Source organism: Equus quagga, chromosome 14 (genome assembly GCF_021613505.1).
Source record: "Equus quagga isolate Etosha38 chromosome 14, UCLA_HA_Equagga_1.0, whole genome shotgun sequence".
Lineage (NCBI taxonomy): Eukaryota > Metazoa > Chordata > Mammalia > Perissodactyla > Equidae > Equus > Equus quagga.
The window spans coordinates 22,810,167-22,832,641 of record NC_060280.1 but is presented as its reverse complement, the minus strand read 5'-3'; the positions used below and the strand labels follow the sequence as shown (position 1 = coordinate 22,832,641).

The 22,475-nt window shown below is 50.5% G+C and overlaps 1 protein-coding gene across 5 annotated transcripts in view; it reads right to left on the bottom strand.

Annotated features, from left to right (window-relative positions):
- Positions 1 to 22,475, bottom strand: part of APBB1 (amyloid beta precursor protein binding family B member 1) — a 30,151-nt gene that overhangs the window by 5,272 nt on the left and 2,404 nt on the right. Inside the window, exons 2-12 of one of the 5 annotated variants that reach the window (XM_046637491.1) lie at positions 16,675 to 16,832; positions 8,632 to 9,366; positions 2,889 to 3,064; positions 2,733 to 2,789; positions 2,564 to 2,649; positions 2,385 to 2,448; positions 2,015 to 2,164; positions 1,630 to 1,757; positions 1,108 to 1,222; positions 874 to 958; positions 511 to 594 (exon numbers count right to left, since the gene is read on the bottom strand). In XM_046637491.1, the coding sequence (XP_046493447.1) occupies positions 511 to 594; positions 874 to 958; positions 1,108 to 1,222; positions 1,630 to 1,757; positions 2,015 to 2,164; positions 2,385 to 2,448; positions 2,564 to 2,649; positions 2,733 to 2,789; positions 2,889 to 3,064; positions 8,632 to 9,352 (1,666 nt within the window). In that variant the 5' untranslated portion in view covers positions 9,353 to 9,366; positions 16,675 to 16,832. Of the gene's footprint in view, positions 1 to 510; positions 595 to 873; positions 959 to 1,107; positions 1,223 to 1,629; positions 1,758 to 2,014; positions 2,165 to 2,384; positions 2,449 to 2,563; positions 2,650 to 2,732; positions 2,790 to 2,888; positions 3,065 to 8,631; positions 9,367 to 16,279; positions 16,635 to 16,674; positions 16,833 to 22,475 lie in introns of those variants that run through there. The other 4 variants (XM_046637493.1, XM_046637489.1, XM_046637492.1 and 1 more) reach the window with 4 other exon arrangements.

Here is a 22,475-nt window from a genome sequence, read left to right as displayed (position 1 = left end):
CAGCTTCCTTATCTATAAAATGGGTATTATCATAATCCCAACCTCAGAGGATCATCAAAGATTAAATGACATAATACATAAGCAAGTACTTTACAGACACTAAAGTATGTGACGATAATGCTTATCACTTCCTCTTTAGACACTCACAGCCCATAGCTGGTGCTGTAATGCCAAACCCAGCTCTAGGCTGCTGCCTGGTGTCTCCAGTCATCTAAGACCTGCCTCCTAACCCAACTAAAGCTCTTCCATGAGATGCAAGAGTGGGGTCTCTCTCTGTGCCTGGTTCAGCACCAGTCATGTGGCTGATGCTCAGTGAAGGCATGCCGACTGCTGCTACAGGCGGAACACGGAGTGCAGCTGGGACAGAGGTACAGGGGGTGGGATGCATTTTGAAGGCAGGTGACACCAAGCATGAGGAAGGTCTGGTAGAAGAGGCAGTGGGAAACAGAGGGTGCGGGCAGAGCTTTGGGATCAAGGTGGTGGTCCCTGGGTGAAGAAGGACACACATACCAACAGGTTTAGCAACAGGCACATTCCCCAGGTAATAGACTTGGAACTTTTGTGCCAACTCATTCTTAGGCGCTGGGAATTCAACTGTAGGAAAGAAGAGGAGGATCAATCGTGGTGGCAGATCTTGCTTACTCCCGGTCCCCACCACCAGGACATAAGCTGGACATACACCCAGCTAAGCCCTACTTCCACCCCTCCCCCTGCCTCCCTTTAACCGAAGTCCATCCACTTATTTGATCCAAAGAATTTAGTCTCCATGTGTCCATTTTTCTATCATGTCTGTCCAGTGGCTCACATCTCTTCTTGGGTCACCCCGCCTTTGCCAACAAAGCTGAGCTGGACCTGGCGGGGTAAGACACTGACCTTGGAAAGGGACATCCACAAGTTTAGAGTGGTCCAGGGAGAGTCCATTTACCAAGCAGCGGGCACTGCGCCGTTCAGCCATGATCTGAGGAAGGAAAGAGCAGAGGAAAGGAGCGAGGGAGAGTCTGTTAGGGGCTTCCTTGCCCTGGGGCCCCCTACTCCCACTCAGTGACCCCACCCACATCCTTGTAGAGCAAAGGTGGCAGCTAGTCCAAGGAGTGGAGGGGGCCGTGCCTTAGAGCAGATCTCATGCAGGCTGGTGGCGATGTTCTTGGCGGGTGCCTCACAGCGAAACACGTGGCACTTGAGCATCTGGGTCAGCTTATCGCGAGCTACGTAGGCAAAGTCCCTGTTGGGGGAGGGGCACCTCAGTGTCTCTCAGTGCCATCCAGTGCTGAGCCTCATCCCCACCCCACCCATGCCCTCCCTGTCCATCACAGCTCCTCCAGGGTTTCTGTCCTCAGGATGGTGTCCTGTGGGGACTGCCTTCTGGCTGGAGGGTAGGCAGGCAAGCGTGCCGAGGTTGGGGAGAGTGGATGAGCAGAGCGGGCAGGAAGGGGCAGGGCAGAATAGGGCAACTTGGGGGCTTCAAGGCATCCAGTCCAGGGGTGGGAGGAGGAACAGTCAAGGTAAATAGGCAAAGTACCTCTCTCTGGGTCCGGCAGCACAAGAGAGGCAAAGAACAGAGTTAGGGAGGAGGGCCCACTCTGACTGCTGGATGAGCCCCCACCCTGGGATCCCAGGCCCTGCTCCCACCTTCCACTGTCCCGCCCGACGCCCCACACACGAATGCTGACGATGGGCTGGGCGTGCAGCAGGGCCTGACTCTGCGGTTCCACCAGCTTTAGTGTCTCGTCCTCGAGCTGTAGCAGCAGATCTTTTCCCTGCAGGCCCAGGAAGCAGGCACTCAGTGGGGCCCCAGCAGGGAAGGTGGCTGATCTCCACCACCTCCAGCTCAGCAGAGGTAAGCTCTCCCAAGGGTCCAACCTGGGGTCATACATCCATCTCAATAGGCCTGTCACTTGGGATGGGTCTACACCCTCCTTCACCAGCTCTCGCTTGGGCAGCTCAGTTCTCCCATCTGTCACAGTTCCCTTTTCCACTGCACCACCCTGCCCACCCTGCTGGCTTGGGCCCTCACCTCCCCCCAACCCCCAGACATGGGGTCGTGCAGATTGTTTTTGTGGTAGGAGAGCTGACGGATGCAATTGTTGACTGCCACGCTGCTGCGTCCAGGGGCCAGCTCCTCCTCGGTCATCTCCACCCAGCCTAAAGAGCGCACGGCGAAACACTGCCAGACACAGAAGAGGGGTGGGAGGTAGAGGGTCTGAGCTAAAACTGGAGGAGCCTCCAGCACAGGACACAGGGGATTTGCTGAGACAGAAAGAACTCCCAAATCAGGACCCAGGGAGCTGTACTGAGACCAGAGGTGCCTCCCAGAACATAACATAAGGAGCTCTCCTGCACAGAGGGGCCCTAGTCTGGGGACTGGGTGTTGCTCTTGAACAAACCTTGGTCCCTGGGTTGATATTCCTCAGAGGCAACTTCTCCTCCTCTTGGGGCAATGGTTCTGGGCTGGAGACAGATGATAACACTTGGAACAGGGCCCCCATACATGGAGCTGTCCCAAGGCCCCTTCCGGATAGATCCACCCCACTGCCAACCCACTGTGTTGTGCCTTCCCACTTACCTGAGGCTCTGAGCCGGGAAAGGTAAGGGTCCCTCCTCAGGGTCTTTCAGTCCCAAATCCATTGGGGCCTCTTCACTGGGTTCATCCTTGAGAAGGGGAGAGAGGAATCAGGATCAATATGAGGTCCCTTCCCCAGCGTCCCCATTGTGAAGCAGGTCCCCTCACTCACCTTCCAAAATTCTCCATCCTCAAAGCCTTCTCTGTGAGCAAAGCCTGTCCAGGTTATCTAGGAGGAGGGATTGAATAAGGAGTGGGGGCTCATCTTGCTCCAGCAGCAAATACCCCTCCGCCCCCAGCCAAAAAACAACAGGCCCGTGAGCCTCACCTGGGACTCCTCTCGGGGGCTGCTCTCCTGTGAGGGGGACGCCCGGCCCGGGGGCTCCCACTGGGTGGTCCCCGTTGGGATATGCCAGTAGTAGGTCCCTGAGGTGTCCTGGACCCTCATCCATCCAGCCGGCAGGTCGGAATCCGTCTCGAAGGCGTTGGGGTTCCAGAAGGAATCTGCCAGGTTGGGGGCTTGGTGAGGGTCTGCCCACTCAACAAGCAGACAGCGGGTACTTACGCCTAGCTCTCTCCCAAGACCCCATGGTGGAGAGGAAGGAGTGGGGGAAGGGCCCCAGCACAACAAAGCTCCTGCTTCCTCCCAGAGCCTGCAGTCTGGAGTCACAACATGGGGCCCATCGGCAGGGAACATGGCTCAGGTCTCCTCCTGGGCCCTGCTCCTGGCTAATGTGGTTACACAGAGCAAAGGAGGAAGGCAGAGAGGAAGGAAAGAAGGGAGGGAGGTTGGGTGACCCCAGTTGACCTCCTGTCATACATATCCATATCTCAGGTGCACACACTTACCAGCTCCTGTACACACACATGTGCACACAACCCACACAACATATACAAGCCCTACTACACACCTGTGCAGACACCACAAACACAAGGGTGTGCACACACAGAAAATACCAGCACAGATGGCAGGTGTCACATACAGGTGCACACACATGTGCAGGGGCAAAGACCCATACACCAACCCCAGCCATACACTAATGCAGACACCATACATAGAAGTGTACACACACCACTATATAGACCAGCCCCCACCACACATGTGTGCAGAGACCACAGCCACAATGACCCCCAACACATGTGTGGGTACCACATATAGTGAATGCACACTCAGACACACAACATACATCAGCCTCTGCCACATGTGTGCAGGCACCAGACACTCACACCCCGACAGATGCATACAGATGCAGGCAAACATTTCATGCACATGCATACGTGTGGTGTTCCTGTGACAGACATCCCTCCTCCCTCCGACAGAGCCACACCACTCCAGCCCTGTAGCTCAGCTCACGCCTTCCCTGCCTCTGCACACCCTGCCAGCCCCGCCCCACATCATGCCCAGCCCTGTGCTGCCCCTCACCTGGACTGCTGTCCTGCAGGATGATGGCCAGGAAAAAGTCCTGGGAGAACATGGCGCTCGTTCCTAGCCCCTCCTGCCTCCGCCCTCCCTCCTCACAGCCCCTCCAGCCCAGCCAGCTGGGCTCACAGCCTGGTGCTGGGCTGCAGAGAAAAGCTCATCCCGCCCCCTTCTCACCAGGGCAGAGCGTCTGCCAGGCAAGATCCTCCTCCGCCTGGAGCTCACTAGGGAGGGGCCAGGACCACCACAGGTGGGCACCTCCTTGGGGTGGGGAACCGGTAGGGGTTCATGAGACCCCAGCCCTTCTTGCTCACATCTCTTCTTTCTAATCCTGACTCCCCTCCCCCAATCCTGAATTTCCATTCCACCCCGAAGCGGTCACCTCACCACCACAGTGAAGCCCGGTCTTGGGGACACCAGAAGGCTCAGCCCCTTGGGAATACTCTAGCCACCTGGGGCCCTGCAAAGCCTAGAACTCTCAGTACAAACAGGGTGTGGCTTCAAGGCTCCCAGGGATCCCTCTCCTGCCCAGAACCTGCCCAACAGTTTGAGCTTGAAAGTGGGCCTTGAGGGCATGGGCCCCAGCAAGCTTGAGGCTGGGCTTGGGGCTTCCCAGCACCAACCCCCCTCACCTGCCAGGGCCCAGCTAGGCTGCAGCGTCTCCTCGGCAACCGCAGCACCAGGACCGGCTGGGAGCGCCCAGACTGCTGACGTGCTTCCCGTTACCAAGGAAACCAGGAATCCTGACTGGTCCAAGAGGCAGCAGAGGGACAGGCAGTCCCCAGACCCAGGCTGCTGGGCAACCAAACACACAAGGGCTGGGAGTGGGCGTGGTTACACAAAGGTGGCTGCACACCTGATGTGAGAGTTATCTGTACAAGGTGCCCCAGCACCCTCAGCTTTCAAATGAGGCGGGCCCACAGAGCGGGGTCTTCTTGCTGATCCAGTCTTCGAGATAGCCAATACCACCTCTTCTCCCTCCATCCTTCCCTCACCTCAGGCCCTAGGGAATGTGAATGCCTGCTCTTCCCCAGAGACTCTCCATCGCCTTCAGGGCTCTCCCACCAAACCTTCCAGGAACATCAGTGCCCAGGGCAGCCATGCCCTCCACAGCCACACCTTTCTCCATGAAAGTCATACACCTTTTGAATCTGGGGACCAATTTACCATCTTCTGACTGAGTCACACACATTAATCCATCTGCCTTCCCTGTCAGCCTGTACCTTCCTGCCTCAAAGAGTTTCGTCCTTCTGATCTGTCCTGGAGGGACCGCTCTCCTCCCGTGACCATCTGGGAGGCCCTTCTGGAGCTTGGCACATCTCCTCCAAGCACAATCCTACCTGGGCCTTGGCTTCTACACGCATGCACTTATTCAGGAATGTACACCTTCCCTCTTGCATCGATTCATGCAGGCACTCACACATGAATTCAAAGGTTCAGGTATCATTCATTCATTGATTCGTCCATGCATGCCTTTGTGGCTGAGCCAGATACAGTGATTTGCTCAGGAATCAGTGAATCACATAACGCTCTCCCCTCTTTTACACCCCCACATCACTACTGCAGTCTAGACTACTGGTATTTTTTACCTGGATCTTTGCAACAGCCTCACAAATGGTCTCCCTGTTCCAGTCTAATCTCCTCCAATCTGGGCTGCACACTACAGCCCAGACAATTGTTCTGAAATGCTAAACTAAAGAAGTTACTCTCCAGTTTAATACTCCTAATTGTTTTCTCCTTGCCTTCAGGATAGAATCCCAATTCCCCCACAAGGTTTGAGTGCTGTTTGGAGCCCCTAACCCTCAGCCTGTCAGCCTTGTCTCTGACGACCCTCACCCCCTTCTCTCTCTCTCTGCCTGCGACTTGCCCCTCCTCCTCTCTGAGCCCAGCCTTCCTCCCCTTGATTGTCACCTCACTGTCACCCATTCCTCCTTCAGGCATCAGCGTAAAGGTCACTTCTCCAAACTGACCCACTCCCTGTCCCTTAGCAAGCACACAGGTAGGGTTTGGTGCCATCCCAGTGCTCACCATGCTGATTATAACTGCCTATTTCTCTGTCTCCCCACTAGACTGTGAGTGCCATGAGGGCAGGAACATCTGTCCCCTGTAGTGTGCATTCCCAGCATTTAGGACAAGGCCTGGCACTGAGTATGAACCCAACACAAGTAGTAAAATTCATTCATTCATCACTCACTCACTCATCCGTTCATTCATTCATTCACGCACTTTTATTCATTCAACCAACAACTTTGTGGAGACCCCGGGGTGGGGAGGAGAAAATAATTTGTGCCCAATTCGACCCCATTCCTTCAGGAGCCCAGATCTCCTCTGTGGCCTTCATGGTCATAACAACACAATCACAAAAGAGTAAGCAGTGACTCAGCCCTTCCCTGGGGTAGCCTCACTTTCCATAGCCTCCAGCAGAGAGTGATCCTTGACCATCCTCTTGCCATGCCAATGCCCTTGCTGAGGTCACTGCCCATGCCCAGCATACCCTTCCCAGTTCTCCAGCAGTTCTACCCTCCTACTCCCAGAAGGTTCAGAGGTGCGGCCAACACACCACCCCAGGAGCCTCTGAGCAACCAGGCCCTCCATTTACTGGGCTTCTGACTCACACTCCCTAAGGCAGAGATTGCAAACTAGCAATCTGCAAACTGGTGCAAGCCTCAGATAGATTTTGTGTGGCCTGCACAGTGCTTTTTTAAAAATAGAATTGGTTGCTAACATTAAGAAATTGCGATATTTCACATCAATATCTAGTTTTCAGTTTCTCTTAAAAAGTTACATGAACTGGCTCCACTGAAACTACATTTTCCCCCACCCAATCCTATAAATAACCAGCTGGAGTGGAGTAGCAGCTGTTCCCTCTAAAGGGGGTCCAGGCAATGACCATCGAAGGCCACTAACATCACAAAAAAGAGAGACAATCAGACACTGCCTTTGCTAGTACTCAACACCACGTCAGAAGTGTTCTTGTGAAAACAAATACAGAAAACTCTCAAGTCTGAATCTGATCAGACTCTGGAACTCACTACTAATTTACGGGAAATCCAGGGGAAGAGGACTAAGTTCAACACGCACACAAGAAGAGAGTCTGAAAATCCAGACCATGGAAAACCCAGGACAAACAATACAGTGTCTTCACTTAAAAAACAAAACAAAAAAAACTACAAGCAAAAATAAAGAGAGATGGAAGGATAATGTGGAGATTAAAAGAAACTTTAAGAGACATCAACCATCAAAAGGTCTGGACCCATTTGGATACTGATTTAAATAATCAAAACTTTTTAAAAGGGGGAGAGGACATTCATTAGACAATTGGGGACATGTAAACATTGGCTGGATATTTCATGATATTAAGGAATTATTCTTGAATTTCTGTAAGCATGATAATGGTATTGTGAATTTTTTAAAATAATTTTATCTTTTAGAAATGAATGGGTAGACATTTACAGATGAAAGTATTTGCTTCAAAATAACCTAGGCTGGGGCCCAGGAGTAGGTGGGGGAACAGATGCAGCAAGATTAGCCATGGGTTGCTAATTGTTAATACTGGGTAGTTGGTAAACACCTGTATTCCATTCTTGCTACTTTTGTGTATGTTTGAAAACGTCCATCATAAATTTTTTGAGAGAGGGTAGAGAGATGGCCTTGGCTCATCTGAACTGCCTGCTCCTTGCAAAGGCTTCACAGCTTGGGGTCTGGGTACGGTGCCTGCTGCCTGGTGAGGGAGGAATCTTTCCTAATCTCTATTTACACTCTCATCCACAGAACTCCCCGGCTTGCGGCTACAGCCCATTATCTCTGCTCTTTGATCCTCAGCTCTGTCTGCATCTCTATGTGACATGAGCAAATGTAGAGACTCAACTTATTTAAATGGGACACATTTAATGATCAATCCTTGGAATCCTAATACCTATTCTTCTCCCCACAAAGAAGTACGTGTTTATTCTTCCTTTGTTTCCCAACTTTTAGTCAATATTCTATTCCTGATACAAAGGATACAAAACAGTATCCTTGCAATGCCCAGCATGGTGCTCTGCACATGACATCCCCCGGTCTTTCCACATGGACCTCTGTGGGGAGGTGCTGCTGCCCACTCCATGCCTGGCCTGTTAAAACCTGGCCCAAGTACACCTCGGTTCCTCACGCTGTGCCCATCGGTAGCAGGGTTACACGGGGCCAAGATCTTGGGTCTGGACTCAGACCTGGTATAGATCTCAGTTGTAATGTGAGCTCACACTGTCTGTGACCTTGGAAAGTACTAAACCTCTCCAGGACTCCTTTTTGTCATCTGTAACATGGGCATAATAATGGTATCTACCTCACAACATTTTTGTGAGGATTAAATACCATAATGCTGAGCACAGGGCCAGTACCTGGTAAGTCCCCCATAAGCAGATTCTAGTCCGCACACACATCAGGGTGTACATGACGGATGGGTCTATCAACTTGTGCAAGCACTCTCTGAATGCAGGAATGGTTTCCTTCAGGAAAACCTGGGCATGGTCTCCTGAGGACTGAGGACAGTCAGTCCTCAGTCCTGTGGTGCTGTGACTCATGCTCAGGCTGGCCCTGGCCTCTATACGGAGGGGTCTGCCCTCTGCCCACCTGCCCTCCCTCATGCCCCATGTCAAGCTCCGTAAGGTACCTGCGTCCTCCGGGGAGCCATAGGAGGGGCTGCCCTGGGATAAGGTAGCCCAGCTTGAGTCCTCATCACTGGCTGCACTGTTCCGCATGCCAAACAGGAGGCTGGCACTCTTGCTGTGCTCTCGGGGGCCATCCGTGAGGGCCTGGGGCCCAGGAGGGACTTCTGCACTCTCCAGGGGCTCGGGCAGCCCTGGAGGAGAAGACAAGTCCTCCTCTTCCTCCTCCTCATCCTCTTCCTCATCATCCTCCTCGGCCTCCCCTGCTGCCTTCTCCTCTCCCTCATCTGGCCCCTGTTCTTGGGTGCTGATGATCAACCCGGGTCCTCGGAGCCCTCGGTTAGCCGCATTGTGGGTGGAGAGCTCCAGCTCAGAGTATAGGTGCATCAGGCCTTTGGGGCCCAAGGGTGCCATCTCAGGCTCCTGGCTGGCCTCCTCCGCCAGGGTCAAGGTCACATTGCGATTCTGATCACGATGGGCCGTGGCAGCCCGCCGGAGCTGGTTCTGGCCCTCTTTTAGCCACTTGGCATTGGCAGGGCCTGGCTCAGGCCCACCACCCTCCCCCATGGCACTGCGCAGGTCCTTGGGTCCCACAGCCGTGGCCTGCAGCTTGGCGTTGAGCAGCTGGTTGTGGGCAGCGTGCAGGGGCAGGGGTAGGCTCAGCGCAGGGCCTCCGTGGCTGTTGGCATTAATGGCCGACTGGCTCAGTGATGATGGAACAGACATGGCCTTGGCAGATCCTGCAGGTGGGGAGAAGAGACCATGTTGAGCCTCCAGGTCAGGATAACAGCAAGCCTGCTTCTGCCCTAGGGCTGTGCCCTATACCTCCTCATCTCTCTACACTCAGCAGGCCAGCACACACTGCTCCATGTCCTATGAGTTATTTTCCCATGAGAATAACTGGGCTCAATTTCTGTCCTCCATCACCACCATCCCCTCAACCACCATGCCCATCCCAGGCCAGGCCCAGGCCGACAGTCTACCCCATCCCCAAATGCCCAGCCCTGAGCTTCCTGGGATAGCACAGCTGGCCCCTGCTTTGCCCTCACTCCCAACAGCAGAGCCTCCACACAATGGCTCTCTGTGCATCCCCACCCCCAGCGCATCCGACTGGGGCTTACTGTGCCAGGGACACAGCTGGTGTGGGACTAGCTCATGTGTTCTGAATGCTGGACACTGACTGCCCCCTTCCTCCTGCCACAGTGCTAGCCATAGCCCCACCACTATGAGCTCCCCAGGTTGTGTTTCTCTCTTCATAAATCACTGGGTCCAACCAGACCCCAAGCCCACCCCCGACTAGAGCGTAGGACAGGAAAGAATGAGCTGCAGACTCAGGCCTCAAGGGCATGGCCCTAGAAAGGCAGGTCACAAAGGAAGGGCCTTCAGCTCCAATCCACAGCTCCTCTGGCCAGTTGAAGAAACATGTTGGTGACTGTCTCTATAAAGTATCTCACCTCGGGCACCAGTCCCTCTGCCAGCCCCTATAATGCTCCATAACTGGGTCACTGCAGGAGCCTCTGACCTGGACCCTCCAGCTCTTCAAGTCTTTGCCCAAATGTCACCTTCTCACTGAGGCCTTCCCTGAATACCCTTTTCAAAACTGCAGGCTACCACGCCTCCTCTCAGCAATCCCCAAACCTTCGCTAGCACCCAGCACCATCTGACAAGCTATTTATCATTATTATTACTATTACTGCTTTGTTTAATAATTGTCTCCTCATGACTATCATTTTAGTTCCATGGTGGTGGGGATTTTGTCTTTTCTTCAATGCAGAATGCCTAGAACTTAACACAGTCCTGGCACAGAACAGGAACTCAATAAATATTTGTTGAATTAATGTACAAATCTGCCCTCCCGTCTCCTCCAGGCCCCATTTTAGCATCTCCTCTACTATTTTCAGAAAACATACTTCGGTCATGTTACTGTGTCTCAACCACCGCTCATGATGCCCCAACCAAACTCCAACTGCCCTTTAGGTGAGGGGACCTCCTTTTCCACAGTGATAGGCCCCCCCCCCACTCCCTCAGACCCCCTCCTTCCTCCTCACAAGCCCTCTGTGGATCACCTTCTCCATCTACCTGTCTTTCCAGTCCCATCAGCCCAGTGATCCCACCCTCAAGGCCCCATTCTATCCTCCCCATCTCCCTGACCTCCCACTGCTTGGCTACTCTCTTTCCCTGACCCCCACTATGAAGAACTCCCTCCCTGGACCCTCACTGGCCACCCATCTCACAGTTCGTTCTTCCTAACCAACCACTACCCTATTCTCTCTCATCCTGACCCTCTTAGACAGCCCATCCCACAGTACTCTCCCCTACCCTGATACGCACTCCCAAAGTTCTCTTTTCCTATTGACCTTCCCCCCCAACACAAAACTCTCCCCCATTGACTGGCCCCTGCGACACACACTTTTCTCTCTGACTCAACTTCTCATCTGAGAGTTCTCTACCTCCCAGTTCCCCACTAGGAAGTTCATTCTCTCCCTGCCCTCCGCCCCAGTTCTCTCTGCCGCTTCAGTGTAGCTCTCAGCACCAAGCACAGGGTGCAGTGAGGTGTTTTAGGCTGCTGAGCAAGGTGTGTTTCCATCTCTCAGGCGCAGTGCACGGTCCTGAGGCAGAAGCCATAGCTCACCTTTCTGTCATTTCTAGCTTCTCAGACCTTAGCACAAAGCTATGCATACATCTATGAAATAAATGAAAACAGGCTCCCGTCTGTGTGTCTGCCTCACATGTAACTGTTGGCCTGCTCGATGTGGCTCCACTGGGCAATGAGAAAACTCATGGTCACTTGAATAAATGAGAAAAAATAGACAGCTTTGCCTCTACCCAGAACCACAGTAATCTTCCAAAAATGGAAACCGGATTGTGTCACTCCCCAGTTCAAAAAATTACATGGCTCACTGCTGCCTTTAGGATAACATCTGAGCTCATTAGCAGAACACCCAAGAGCCTCCTGAGCCAATCCCCATGACCTCCCGGACCTCCTCCCACTCCCTGCCTCCTTCATACCTTACACTCTAGCCACATGCAGTTTGGTGGGTCCAAAAAATGTCACATACTCACAGCTCCAGCTCTTTGTTTGCCTGCTCCCTCTACTTGGAATCCTGTCTCCTCTTGTGAGAACCTCTGCTCACGTTTCAAAACTTGGCTCAGCAGTCACAGCTCCTAAACAGTAAGTCTTTCCTATTCAGCCCTCTCTCCCTATCCTCAAGTGACCATTCCCTCCTTTATGTCTCATGATACCCAGTACCACATTCTATCAGAACACCTCAGACCATGTCTTATTCAACCTTACATTCCTATTACCAAGGAGAGTGTGCTGTGCATCTGCCACTGAGTGGACCCTTGGTGTGGAAGGAAAGGAAGGACGGAGGGGTGAGAGGAACCAGGAACCAGGAAACTCAGAACTAGTTTGGAATAGACACTAGGAAAGGATTATGTGGCCCCATGGGCTGGGGATGGACAATGGGAACATTAGGGAGAGTGCTGGAGAATGATGAAGGCTCCCTGAGAAAGAAGTAAGATGGGACAGGGGTCTCAGACAGGTGAGGGCTGAGATCTAGGGAAAAATGGAGGGAAGGAGTTAGCTTAAACCAACATCTTGGGTTGAAGGCTGTTCAACAGTGGCATCTCTTAAGTTTTAAAAGGTGAAGGACCCCGTGACTCTGCCAAGATCAGAGGATCAGACAAGCTCTTCTCTGAAGTAGTGGTGTAGAGAGCCAGGTTTCTCAGGTCAGGCTGGGACCAACCTCCTCAGCACTTGGAATTGTGTTCTGGGAAGGGCACATGCACAGTGAATCTGGGACAGCAAAGAGTCAGGTCAACTTCAGGGCAGCCCTGTCCATCTGATCACCAGGGCAGAAAGCGCTGGGGAAGAATGAGGAAAGTTCTGTTGGGAGTGACTGCTGAAGCCCGAGCACCTAGCTCAAGGCAATATGGTCACCATCACCTCAGTTTTCGAAGTCAAAGGATGACCAGCTGCTCCACATCTTCAAAAAGGGGCATGACCCAATCTCTCCTCTCTCATTGGGGTTACGCACACCAGGAGCCTCTCAAAGGACAGAAAGAGCCAAATGGATTCTGGCTCAAGGCAGGGAGCTGGATGGGGTCCTCAGGGAAGAAAATAAAAGAGTGGCCACTAAGCCTGGAGTTGATATCAGACCACACGGGTGGGGAGTAAGTCCTGCTCAAGGTCAAGGGTCTTCTAACCTGACAGCTTACTAGATTCCAGGCACTGTGCTAGGTAAGGGGGAGAGTGACGAATAGTAAGGAAACGGTTCCTCTCAATGGAGCTCACAGTCTAGTGGGGAAACAGTCACTGAACAACTCGTTACAATGCAGGATAATGCCAGTATCTAGAACAGTTCCTGGCACCTAGAAGCACTCCCTATTCATTGAATAAATGATTGAGTGTTAGGATGGGGAAGAAAAGGGCACTACAGGAACCTGAGGCTTACTGTAGCCCAGGCATCAGCAATGACCTGCCTGAGGAAGTGACTTTTAAGCTGAGACAAGAATGTAACTCTCCTTGGACCATCCCTTTCACCACCTCTCCCTCATCGGAGGATGATCCCCCACTAATTCATAGAGGAAATGGAAGCCATCAGTTGGGGAACATCCTCAAACATACACACTTACTGACTTCAGCACCTATCCTTTTCTCTCTTTCTTCCTAAAACCCACTGCTTCACCTAACATTTGGATCCTTCCTTTCATGCCTTTCCAGAAATTTTGTACCACTGTTTATCCATTTTTTCTTCTATATAATCAATCCTCCTCAGTGGGATCCACTATCTCCCAACTTAAACACAGAATCTTTCTTGACTCAACACTCCTTCAGTGCCACTTGCTGCCCTCTTTCTCCCCTGCACAGGCAAACTTCTTGAAAGACTCATCTCTACTCACTGTTGTCATTTCCTCACCTCGCACTCACTCCTCAACCCTTTCGGATCCTGCTTCCACTCCCAACATGCCTCAGTAACAGCTCCTAACAAGGTCAACATGGCCCCTATATCATTTAATCCAACAGACACTGCTGTCCTCATCTAGGTTGTCTTCTCAGCAGCTTTTGACACCATGGGCCTCTCATCCAACTTGCATCATGGCTTCCACATGCTACATCTCCAGGTCTTCTTCCTACACTCTAGTTACTGTCTGGTGGCTTCTTAGACTCCTTTGCTGGCTCATCTTCCTCTACCAGCCGCTATACACTGGAGCTTCTCATGGCTTGTTCTTATGTTCCTTTCTCTTTCTCATCCAACATTCAACACAGATATTCATTCGTGCCCATAGCTTCAGTTACCACCTGTACACTGATGATTTCCAAATTTACATCTCCATTTCAAACCCCTCATCTGAGCTCCAGGCATACACATTCAACTTTCTCCTCAACATCTCCACTTGGGTGTCTCAAACTAACACACCCACTCATGTTTCTGTCTCCCACACCCTAACTGGTCCTCTTTGAAGATCCTGGCTCGTGGAATGTTATGACCACCCATCCTATTGTGCAAAACAGAAGTAGGGGTACCATCCTTGACACTACCTTCTCTCTCACTCCCCATATTCAATCCAGCCCCAGGTACTGACAATTTTCTCTCCAAGAAAAGTTTCTGGACATGATCTACTCTTCACACCCACTACCATCAACAAAGACCTTAAGACCAAAATTCATAACAATGCCAAAACTGTCCTACTCAGTCTGGCCCCTGCCTTCCTTTACAGCTTGGCCCTCTGCTTTTCAGCCTCACTGGCCTTCTTTTGATTCCTCGAAGACATCATGCTCTCTCCTTCCACAAAGCGTTTGCATGTGATTTCTGCCTGGAACTTCCTTCCCCTATCCTTTCAGCCTAACTGACCCCTAGTCCCCCTAGTCATCGTTTACATCTTAGTTCAAATGTCATGCACTCAGGGAAGCCTTCCTTGACCCTCCCTCCTTGTCCCCCAGACTAGTTCACCTTGTGTTCCTGTGTGTTCTCAAGGCACCAACCATCTTTCCTTCATGGTATTTATTACATTTGTAATTTTATTCTTATCTGATTTCCTCCTTAGATTGTCAGCTCCCTGGGGACACGGATCTGGTCTATTTTGCTCATGATTATATCTTCAGTGCCTAACACAGTACCTGGTATATATCAGGTGTTCAGAGCATATTTGTTGAATGAATAAATGATCAGATAGATGCATTTTTTTAAAGGATAACGCTGTGTTGAGAGTAGTTAACGGGAGGTAGGCAAGAGGGTCCGCTGTTAGAGCAGTCAAGGGCAAAAAGGGCTGTGGGGCAGATTCAGTCTGGTAGCAGTAGGGATGGATGAAATGAATGGATTTGAAAACTATTCAGGGAGCGGATGTGACCGAACTTGGTGACATCAGATGTAGAGAGTGAGGGACAGAAATTGCCCAGAATTCCAGCTTGGGTTAGTGATTGGAAAGTAGCCATTTATGACAGTTAAGGTAAGAATGGATTTCGAAGAAGGGTAGAGAGAGGACAGAGGGAAGACAATTCAGCTTGGGATCTGTAGGTTTGGAATTCCTGTCGCACTTCCAAGGGGATGTCATGAGGGCAGTTGGACATGGAGACTACAGTTCAGGAAAGAGGTTTGGACCAAATATACAAATATGGAACTCATCGGCACATACATATAAAAAATTAGAAGCCTTGAGAATGAATAAAATACCCGAGGAGAAAGTGCAGAATGAGAGAAAATACCTCAGGGCAAAACCAAGAGCCTCACCAACATCTAAAGGGAGAGGAAGGAGGGAGCAAATGAGACTGAGAAGGAGCGGACAACGCCATAGGAGAGAAGCCAGGAAAATGCTTCAAGGAGAGTTGACACCACCACTGAATACTGCAGAACGGTAATAGGCGATACCAGGAAAGTGTCCACTGGAGGTGGCCACACAGAGGTCTCCGGTGACCTTGGCTTGAGCAGTTTCCATGGGTGTCAGGGACAGAAGACCGAATGAAGTGGTTTTAAGAATGAATGGGAAGTCAGGAAATGAAGACAGCAAGCGTAGACAAGGTTTTGGCTTTGAAGGGTGAAGAGAGCTGGGACTATGCTGGAGGGGCTGGGAATGCAAGAAATGCACAGGCAGATTCAAAATAGGTTCGGAACAACCTCTGAATTGGCGGTGGAAAACTGCTCCTAAAGAGTCTCCTGCCAGCGCTAGGCCTCCTGGCTGAGCTGGGGACATAGCTGGCCCCAGGGCACACCCCTCGGTCGCTGAGAGCAACAGAATGCAGCTTGACAGATCCCAGGCCTGGGACCCTGCAGGAATCCGTGCGGCCTCTGCTTACCTCACCCTCTGCTCCCCCCCAGCCCCGTCCCCTTGCCAGCCCTTGACCTCCCCTCCCCCATCCCCCGTCCCTCATCCTCCACTGCCCCTCTCTTCCCGTCCCCTACACTCTCCCCCTATTCATCCCGGAGGGTCAGGAGGTAAAGGTCGAGGAGAAGGCGGTGTGAGGACCGAGGTGGAGCCTACACTGGGGGACAGGAGGGCGGTCGGAATCCGCGCGGTGGGAGGGCCGCCCGCAGGGATCGGGCCTGGCCCGGGGGACCTGGGCCGCCGCGGGGAAGGGGCTGCAGGGTCCGCTGGCCGCTGGGGGTCGGGATCTGGCCGCGGTGGCTGGATCCAGGCTGCGGCGGCTCCTACCTGCGCGGGGAGGCCCCAGGCCCAGGTGGCGGAGGTGGCTCAGGCTGCGGGTCTTGGACTCCGCGGCGGCTTCTCCATCACAACATCCCCAGCCCAGGAGCGCGCGGGCCGCGGGGCCGCGCCCGGAGCGGCGGGGGCGCGCGAGGGGCGGGGGGAGGGGCGCCATCTTGGGCCGGGCGCGGGCACGGAGTGGGAGCTCCTCGGGGGCGGCAGTTGCCGCAGCTTCCCGGAGGACCCCACCCAAGAGGACCCTCGGCCTCGGTGAGCCCCAGGGTCCAACACCCCCAGCCAGCCGCCATCCCTGTGCCCGGTTCCCCCAGTCTCAGAGCGCTGCCCAGCCTCCGCGACCCCTGCCCAGCTCGGCACCGCCCTCCTCCACTAGGCCACGGACTCACCCCGCGCCCCGCAGGGCCTTGGCCCTGCACCCCTACGGGGCGAAGCACCGACGAGGTTGGACCGGGAGCGGCGGTGGCCGTGCCGGGGCCGCGGCCGCGCGGGGAGGGGCTCCGAGGAGGCCGCCTGCTCCGCTCTTGCGGCAACCCTCCCTGACGTCCTGGTGGAGAGGCAATGAGGACACAGCGTTGGTGATAATAATAGCTCGTATTTATTGACCGCTTACACTGTGCCGAGCTCTGTGTTAAACCCCTTACATGCGTTCATCCTCATATCATATCAGCCCTGGAAAGCTGCGTATTATTATCCTCATTTTTCAGAGGCAGATGCTGAGATTCAGAGGTGAAGTGATTTGCCTGCGGTCACAGTAAGTGAAATCAGATTGGAACCCAGATGTTTTCTAACACCCAGCGCCTGCTGCTGAACATAAACGGAGGCCTCCGAGATGTCGAGAATAAATCGCTTCTCAGTAGAAATTCACTAGAGGGAAGGAAGAAGAGGTGGATGAAAAGTGTTAAGGAAGGTATGGTGGGGCACAATATTAACTGCAGACTCCCTGGAAAGTGGGATAGTTCCCAGTGGTCAGTCAGATCAGAGCTCAGAGACCATCAAGGAAGATGAGAGGGAATGTTACCATCCAGAAACCCTCTCATGGCTCATTCCTCTAAGGCAGAGGTTTTAATTAATTTAGCGTACCTGCTAGCTGTTGAGCAACTGTCAGGAGATATCCTAAGGTGCCTAGAACTAAAAGTGTCCAAATTTAAATTATCTCATCCTCTTTATTGACCTTCTAAGAAGTTTCACTGGGGTGAAAAAGAACCCTCCCTAACACTCGCACATGTGCGTGTGTGTGGGCACACACACAACTGAATGCAGCTCCACTTCATCCATCCCAGTGAATGGTACCACCATCTACTGGCTTGCCCAAGCCATAGGCCTCAAGATCATCTTTGACTACACTTTCACTCAACTAGAGATGAATATAAATGTTTTAACTTTTTATTATGGAAAATTTCAAATATATACAAAAGGAGATAGAACAGTATAATGAACCATCATATACCCATCACTCAGTTTCAACAATTAGCAACTCCTGGCCAAGAGTTTATTCTGATTTGACAAACGTCTGTGATACATGACCCATGTACCAGGTCCCAAGCTCAGCTCTAGGGATCCAAAGATGTATCAGATTGGACTGTCACCCAACCTGGAGGAAATAACAACTGACCTTGGTCCTTGAAAGATAAGTAAGTGTTAGCCAGAAGAAGAAAGGTGTCCTCATTCATTCATTCTCTTTCAATAAAGAATTATTAGGTGTGAGGCACTGTCCTTGGTGCTAGGAATATGTAAATAAACAAGATTCAGTCCCTGCCTCCATGAAGCTTGAATAACAGGGGAAAGAGACATGTAATGTATAATTAGAAATGTGATGAGTATCTTGAAGGAGATGTGCAGGGTGCTGTGTGGGTGGACTAAATTTGGCCTGGGAAGGTTTGGGAAGGCTTTCATAGGGAAGTGGCACATACGTGAAGGGAAGCGATGAAGGAGACAGAGGTCAGCCAAGAAAAGAAAAAATTATTCCAAGTCAAAGGAGAAACACAAAAAAAGGCCAGTATGGGTATGTGGATGGAGAAGAATGGCATAAGAAGAGCTGGAAAGGTGGATAGGTGCCAAATCAAGGAGGACCTTGTATGTCAAGCTAAGGGTTTTGGACTTTATTTTAAGGACAATGGAAAATTATCAAAGGGTTTGAGGCAGGGCAATGGCATGTTCACCCTTGCATTTTAGAAAATCACTTCTGGCTGCTTAGTAGAGAATAGACAGGAGGAGAGGAAAATTGGCAGTGTGGGGACCAGTTAGGAAGCAACTGATGTAGTCTAGGTGGGAGATGACTATAGTGGTGAGAGTAGGGATGGAGAAAATTGCACCGGTTTAGTAAATATTCAGGAGTTAGAATTCACAGAAATTAGTGGTCAATTGATCGATTGGCTGTGGAATTATGAAGAAAAGGATGGCTTCCAGGTATTCTGCTGAAGAAAATGAAAAAAATCTAGAAATATCACCCATTGACAAACAGCCCCCAGAATACTTGTCTTCCCAACCCCATTGAGTAAGATGGCTGCAATATCCAGGGACATATTTTCAGGTAACCAGAGGCACACAGATAGGATGATGAGGGTGGGGAGAGGAGTCTAATTAGCTAGAATGCAAAAAGGAAAATGTACAGTTCACACACAGTGCAGTTTGACCCATACACAGTCTTCCCAAATCCCTGATCTCCTCCTAGGTCTGCAGAGCCTCCTGATTAATGGGGAGTCGACCTGTGCTCTCCATCCATCCTTCCTCTATTATATCTCTTCCCCCTTCTGATGCTCTCCATGGTCTAGGAGCAACCAATAGCCTATGAATCGCCTCAGGGACTGTGTGTGGTTCTGACCAACGTGGGTCCCTCTGAGGCAGCAAACTTTTAAAATTATTACCTTGGACCCAGCAGGAAAAACTTGAAGTAGAAACAAATCAATCCAGAGTCACTTACCAAGAGTACTGGCTTTATGCTGTTTGGTTTAATAGACCAGCCAATCAGCATAACCAGGCAGTTGGTACCCCAGTTGCCTTGAGAAGAATAGAGCTTTCGTCTCTATTTGCAACAAAGACACTTAATGGAGCAAAGGCAGCCTTTTCTACCACTACATGTAAGTATTGCTTTGATATTGTAATTTTTCTTGATCTAATACACTTTCTTTCTTCTGGGTGGTTGTTATCGTTTGGAAAATCTATAAGGAGTAAAATCTTCCCACATAATATAGAGAATGGAATTCATTAAGTCAGATGCTAGCCCTGGCAAGGACTTCCTCAATGCTCTTCTTCAAGAGGACTATTGTAGTTCATTCCCAGGAAGAGTGTTATAGGGTGAAAAGAGAAAAGGACTAAGGACTGAACTCTGGGAACGCCAGCATTTGGGGAGCCCACAGAGGAGAATAAGGTCAAGAAGAGAGCTGAGAAGAAACAGAGAGTAAGAGAAGAATCAGGAGAGAGTAATGTCATGGAAGAAATCCAAAGGAGGAAAGACTTTCAAGGAGGAAGAAGCGGTCCACAGCATCAAATGCAGCAAAGATTTCTAATGAGGTCAAGGCAAGAAAGTATCCTTTGAATTTGGCAACATGGAGGTTATGGATCCCCAGGATACAATCTATATCAGCAGAAAATGGAGGCAGAAGCCACAATGCAATGAATTGAGCAAATGAAGATGAGGAAGGAGAATAAGTGAGCGCAGAACCTTCTTTTGGGAAATTTGGAAGAAAGAATGGACAGTAGCTGAAAAGTGATATGAAGTTAAAGATTCTGGGTTTTTTTTAAATTTTTTTTTGAGATTATGGAGACTTGGACGTAAGTATAAACTACAAAAAGATACAGTAGAGAAGATGAATTTGAAAGTAAAGAGAAAGGAAGATGCGAAATGTGGCGAGGTCCTGGAGATGATGAGAGGAGGTGGGATCAAGGGCTCATGTGGAAGAATTGGAGGCCTTAATTTTAGAGTCTGCAGGGTGTATGTAGGGTAATTAATAAGATAGGAGCAGACAAGAGGTTGAGGTATTTTGTGCCTAGTGATATAAATATTTTCAAAGTCTTTAGCTGAAGAAGGGGAGGAGGGTTGGATGGAGAACAAGAAAAACTTTACAAGAGAAGTATTATCCTGTCATGGGCATGTTGTTGTTACCTTTGTTGTTATCTGCACAGAATCCATTCCCCCTTTTATTGGTAACAGCACGTCAGTTTTCTTTGAAGACCCATCCTCTCCCCACTCTAAGTCTGTGTGGTTCAGATGCAAATCATTCCAGTCCCACAACCCACTTCAGTGTTGGGCTCCTAACCCATGATCAGGTCAAGGTGATCAATTCAGAGATGGGCACACGACTAAATCTGAACCAGTGAAAATCAGATCCAGGAATTTTCCTGTAACTATTGGGCAAGAGGTGCTAGTAGAATGTAAGCCTGGTGGACATCTTGCCACCAGGAACGTTGAGCCTACCTGAGAATGAAGTCAAGTCAAGGAAAGCAGAACTAAGGGATGGAGAGAGACAGATGCCTGATAAGATCTATTTAACACCTATATTAACTTCTGCCTGAAGTCACATGAGTCAATAAGTTCCCTTTCTTCTTACACCACTTTGAGTTGGGTTTTATCACTTGCAACCACGAGTTATGATGAATACATGTGGCAGATGTTGCCTGTTGGTACTTATCCCCACATCCACTCTTCTGGAATCTCCCCTGCACCAATGGGAATGGAAAGCTGAAAACCACGTTTCTCAGATTCCTTTGTCACTTCACTCCAGTTAGTTTCTGCCAGTGGGAACCCTGGCAGAAAAGGTGGGAGAAAGGGAGAAGCCCTTCTGCCTTTGGCAGTGCCTCTGGCAACGTCAGCAGCAGTGGTTCCTGCCTAGCAGAAGTGGGGGCGGCTCCAGTCGCGTCAGCAGTACAAACTCCAGTCGCATCAGCAGCTAGTGCAGATTTGTAGGTTCCAGCTCCCTGATCTTTGGGCAATACCTTTTCTCCCTTTTGCTCCTCTAGCTGGAGATTAGTGGTGGTTTCCTGATTTCTGGGTAACCCTGCTTTCCCTCTTATGCTTCTCCAGACCTTTCCCACCACTTTGTAACAAATTATTTGCATTAAATCCTTCTCTATGTGGAATATCTAGAGTGATTTCTGTATCCTTATTGAACAGTGATTGATACGTTACACATTCCTCTTTTGCATATACCTATGCATATACACATAAATACCACACACAAAGCTCAGAGATGCTGTTTCTCAAATGTACAGACTTATTAAGTGGCCTAGCTAGGCCTGGAATTCAGACATGCCTGACTCCAAAGTTCTCACTCTTTCTCTGACCTAAAAAGTTGTTTTTTGTTGTTCTTTTCTTTTTTATGGCTAGATTAAATAGAAGTTAAAGAGGACAGAGAAATAAAAGTAATTTTAAGAAAGTTTTGTTCAGATGATCAACATTGATATTCAATTTGGATAGAAAAAGACTGGCTTTTAGGGAATGGAGGACTGGGAGATAATAAAGGGACCAAACATCTCTATAAAAAACAGCAGAAGCACGAGAAAGAAATTGTGAGAGAGGCAGAAGGACCAGAATAAGAGGTTGTGGTCACAAGTGGGATGTTGGAATTTGAGGAATTTCTTCACAGGTAGAGCAATTGTGAATAATGACTAGGGTCAGAGTTTGGCCATACTAATTGGGTAGCTGAAGTAGGGATTTCAGCAACTGAGAGGACATGGGTTGATAGATGATGGCCATAAGAATGGTATGGCTCACTTGCATGAGGCCAAAGGAGGAGGAATTTAACCTGCATAGAAAGAGGAAGGGAAATGGTACAGACATGTGTGAGAGCCATGCCAATATGGATACACTGCTTCCCATCCATTTGGACAGCTACAGGGAAAGGAAGAGGGGCCCTGGGGTAGAGCTGGTCTCAATTAAAACTGGAGGTAAAGAGATAGAGATATGTATTTACCATGGAGCGTGTAAAGAATGTAGAGAAGCTTATTAACCATGGAGTGTGAATTCAAGAGGGCATCATGGAAAGTTTGGGAAGAAGAGGCACAATGATGAGTGGGAAAAAGGAACCATGGAGCAGTTTTGAGGTAAGATTCCTCACTCTCCCTCACCCTCCCTATCCAATCTATTAGCAAGTCCTATAGACTGTCTTCTAAATATTTTTTAATCTGCCTGCTGCTTTTCATCTCCATTGCCACCTAGTGTCCAGACCTCCATGATTTACCACCTGGAACA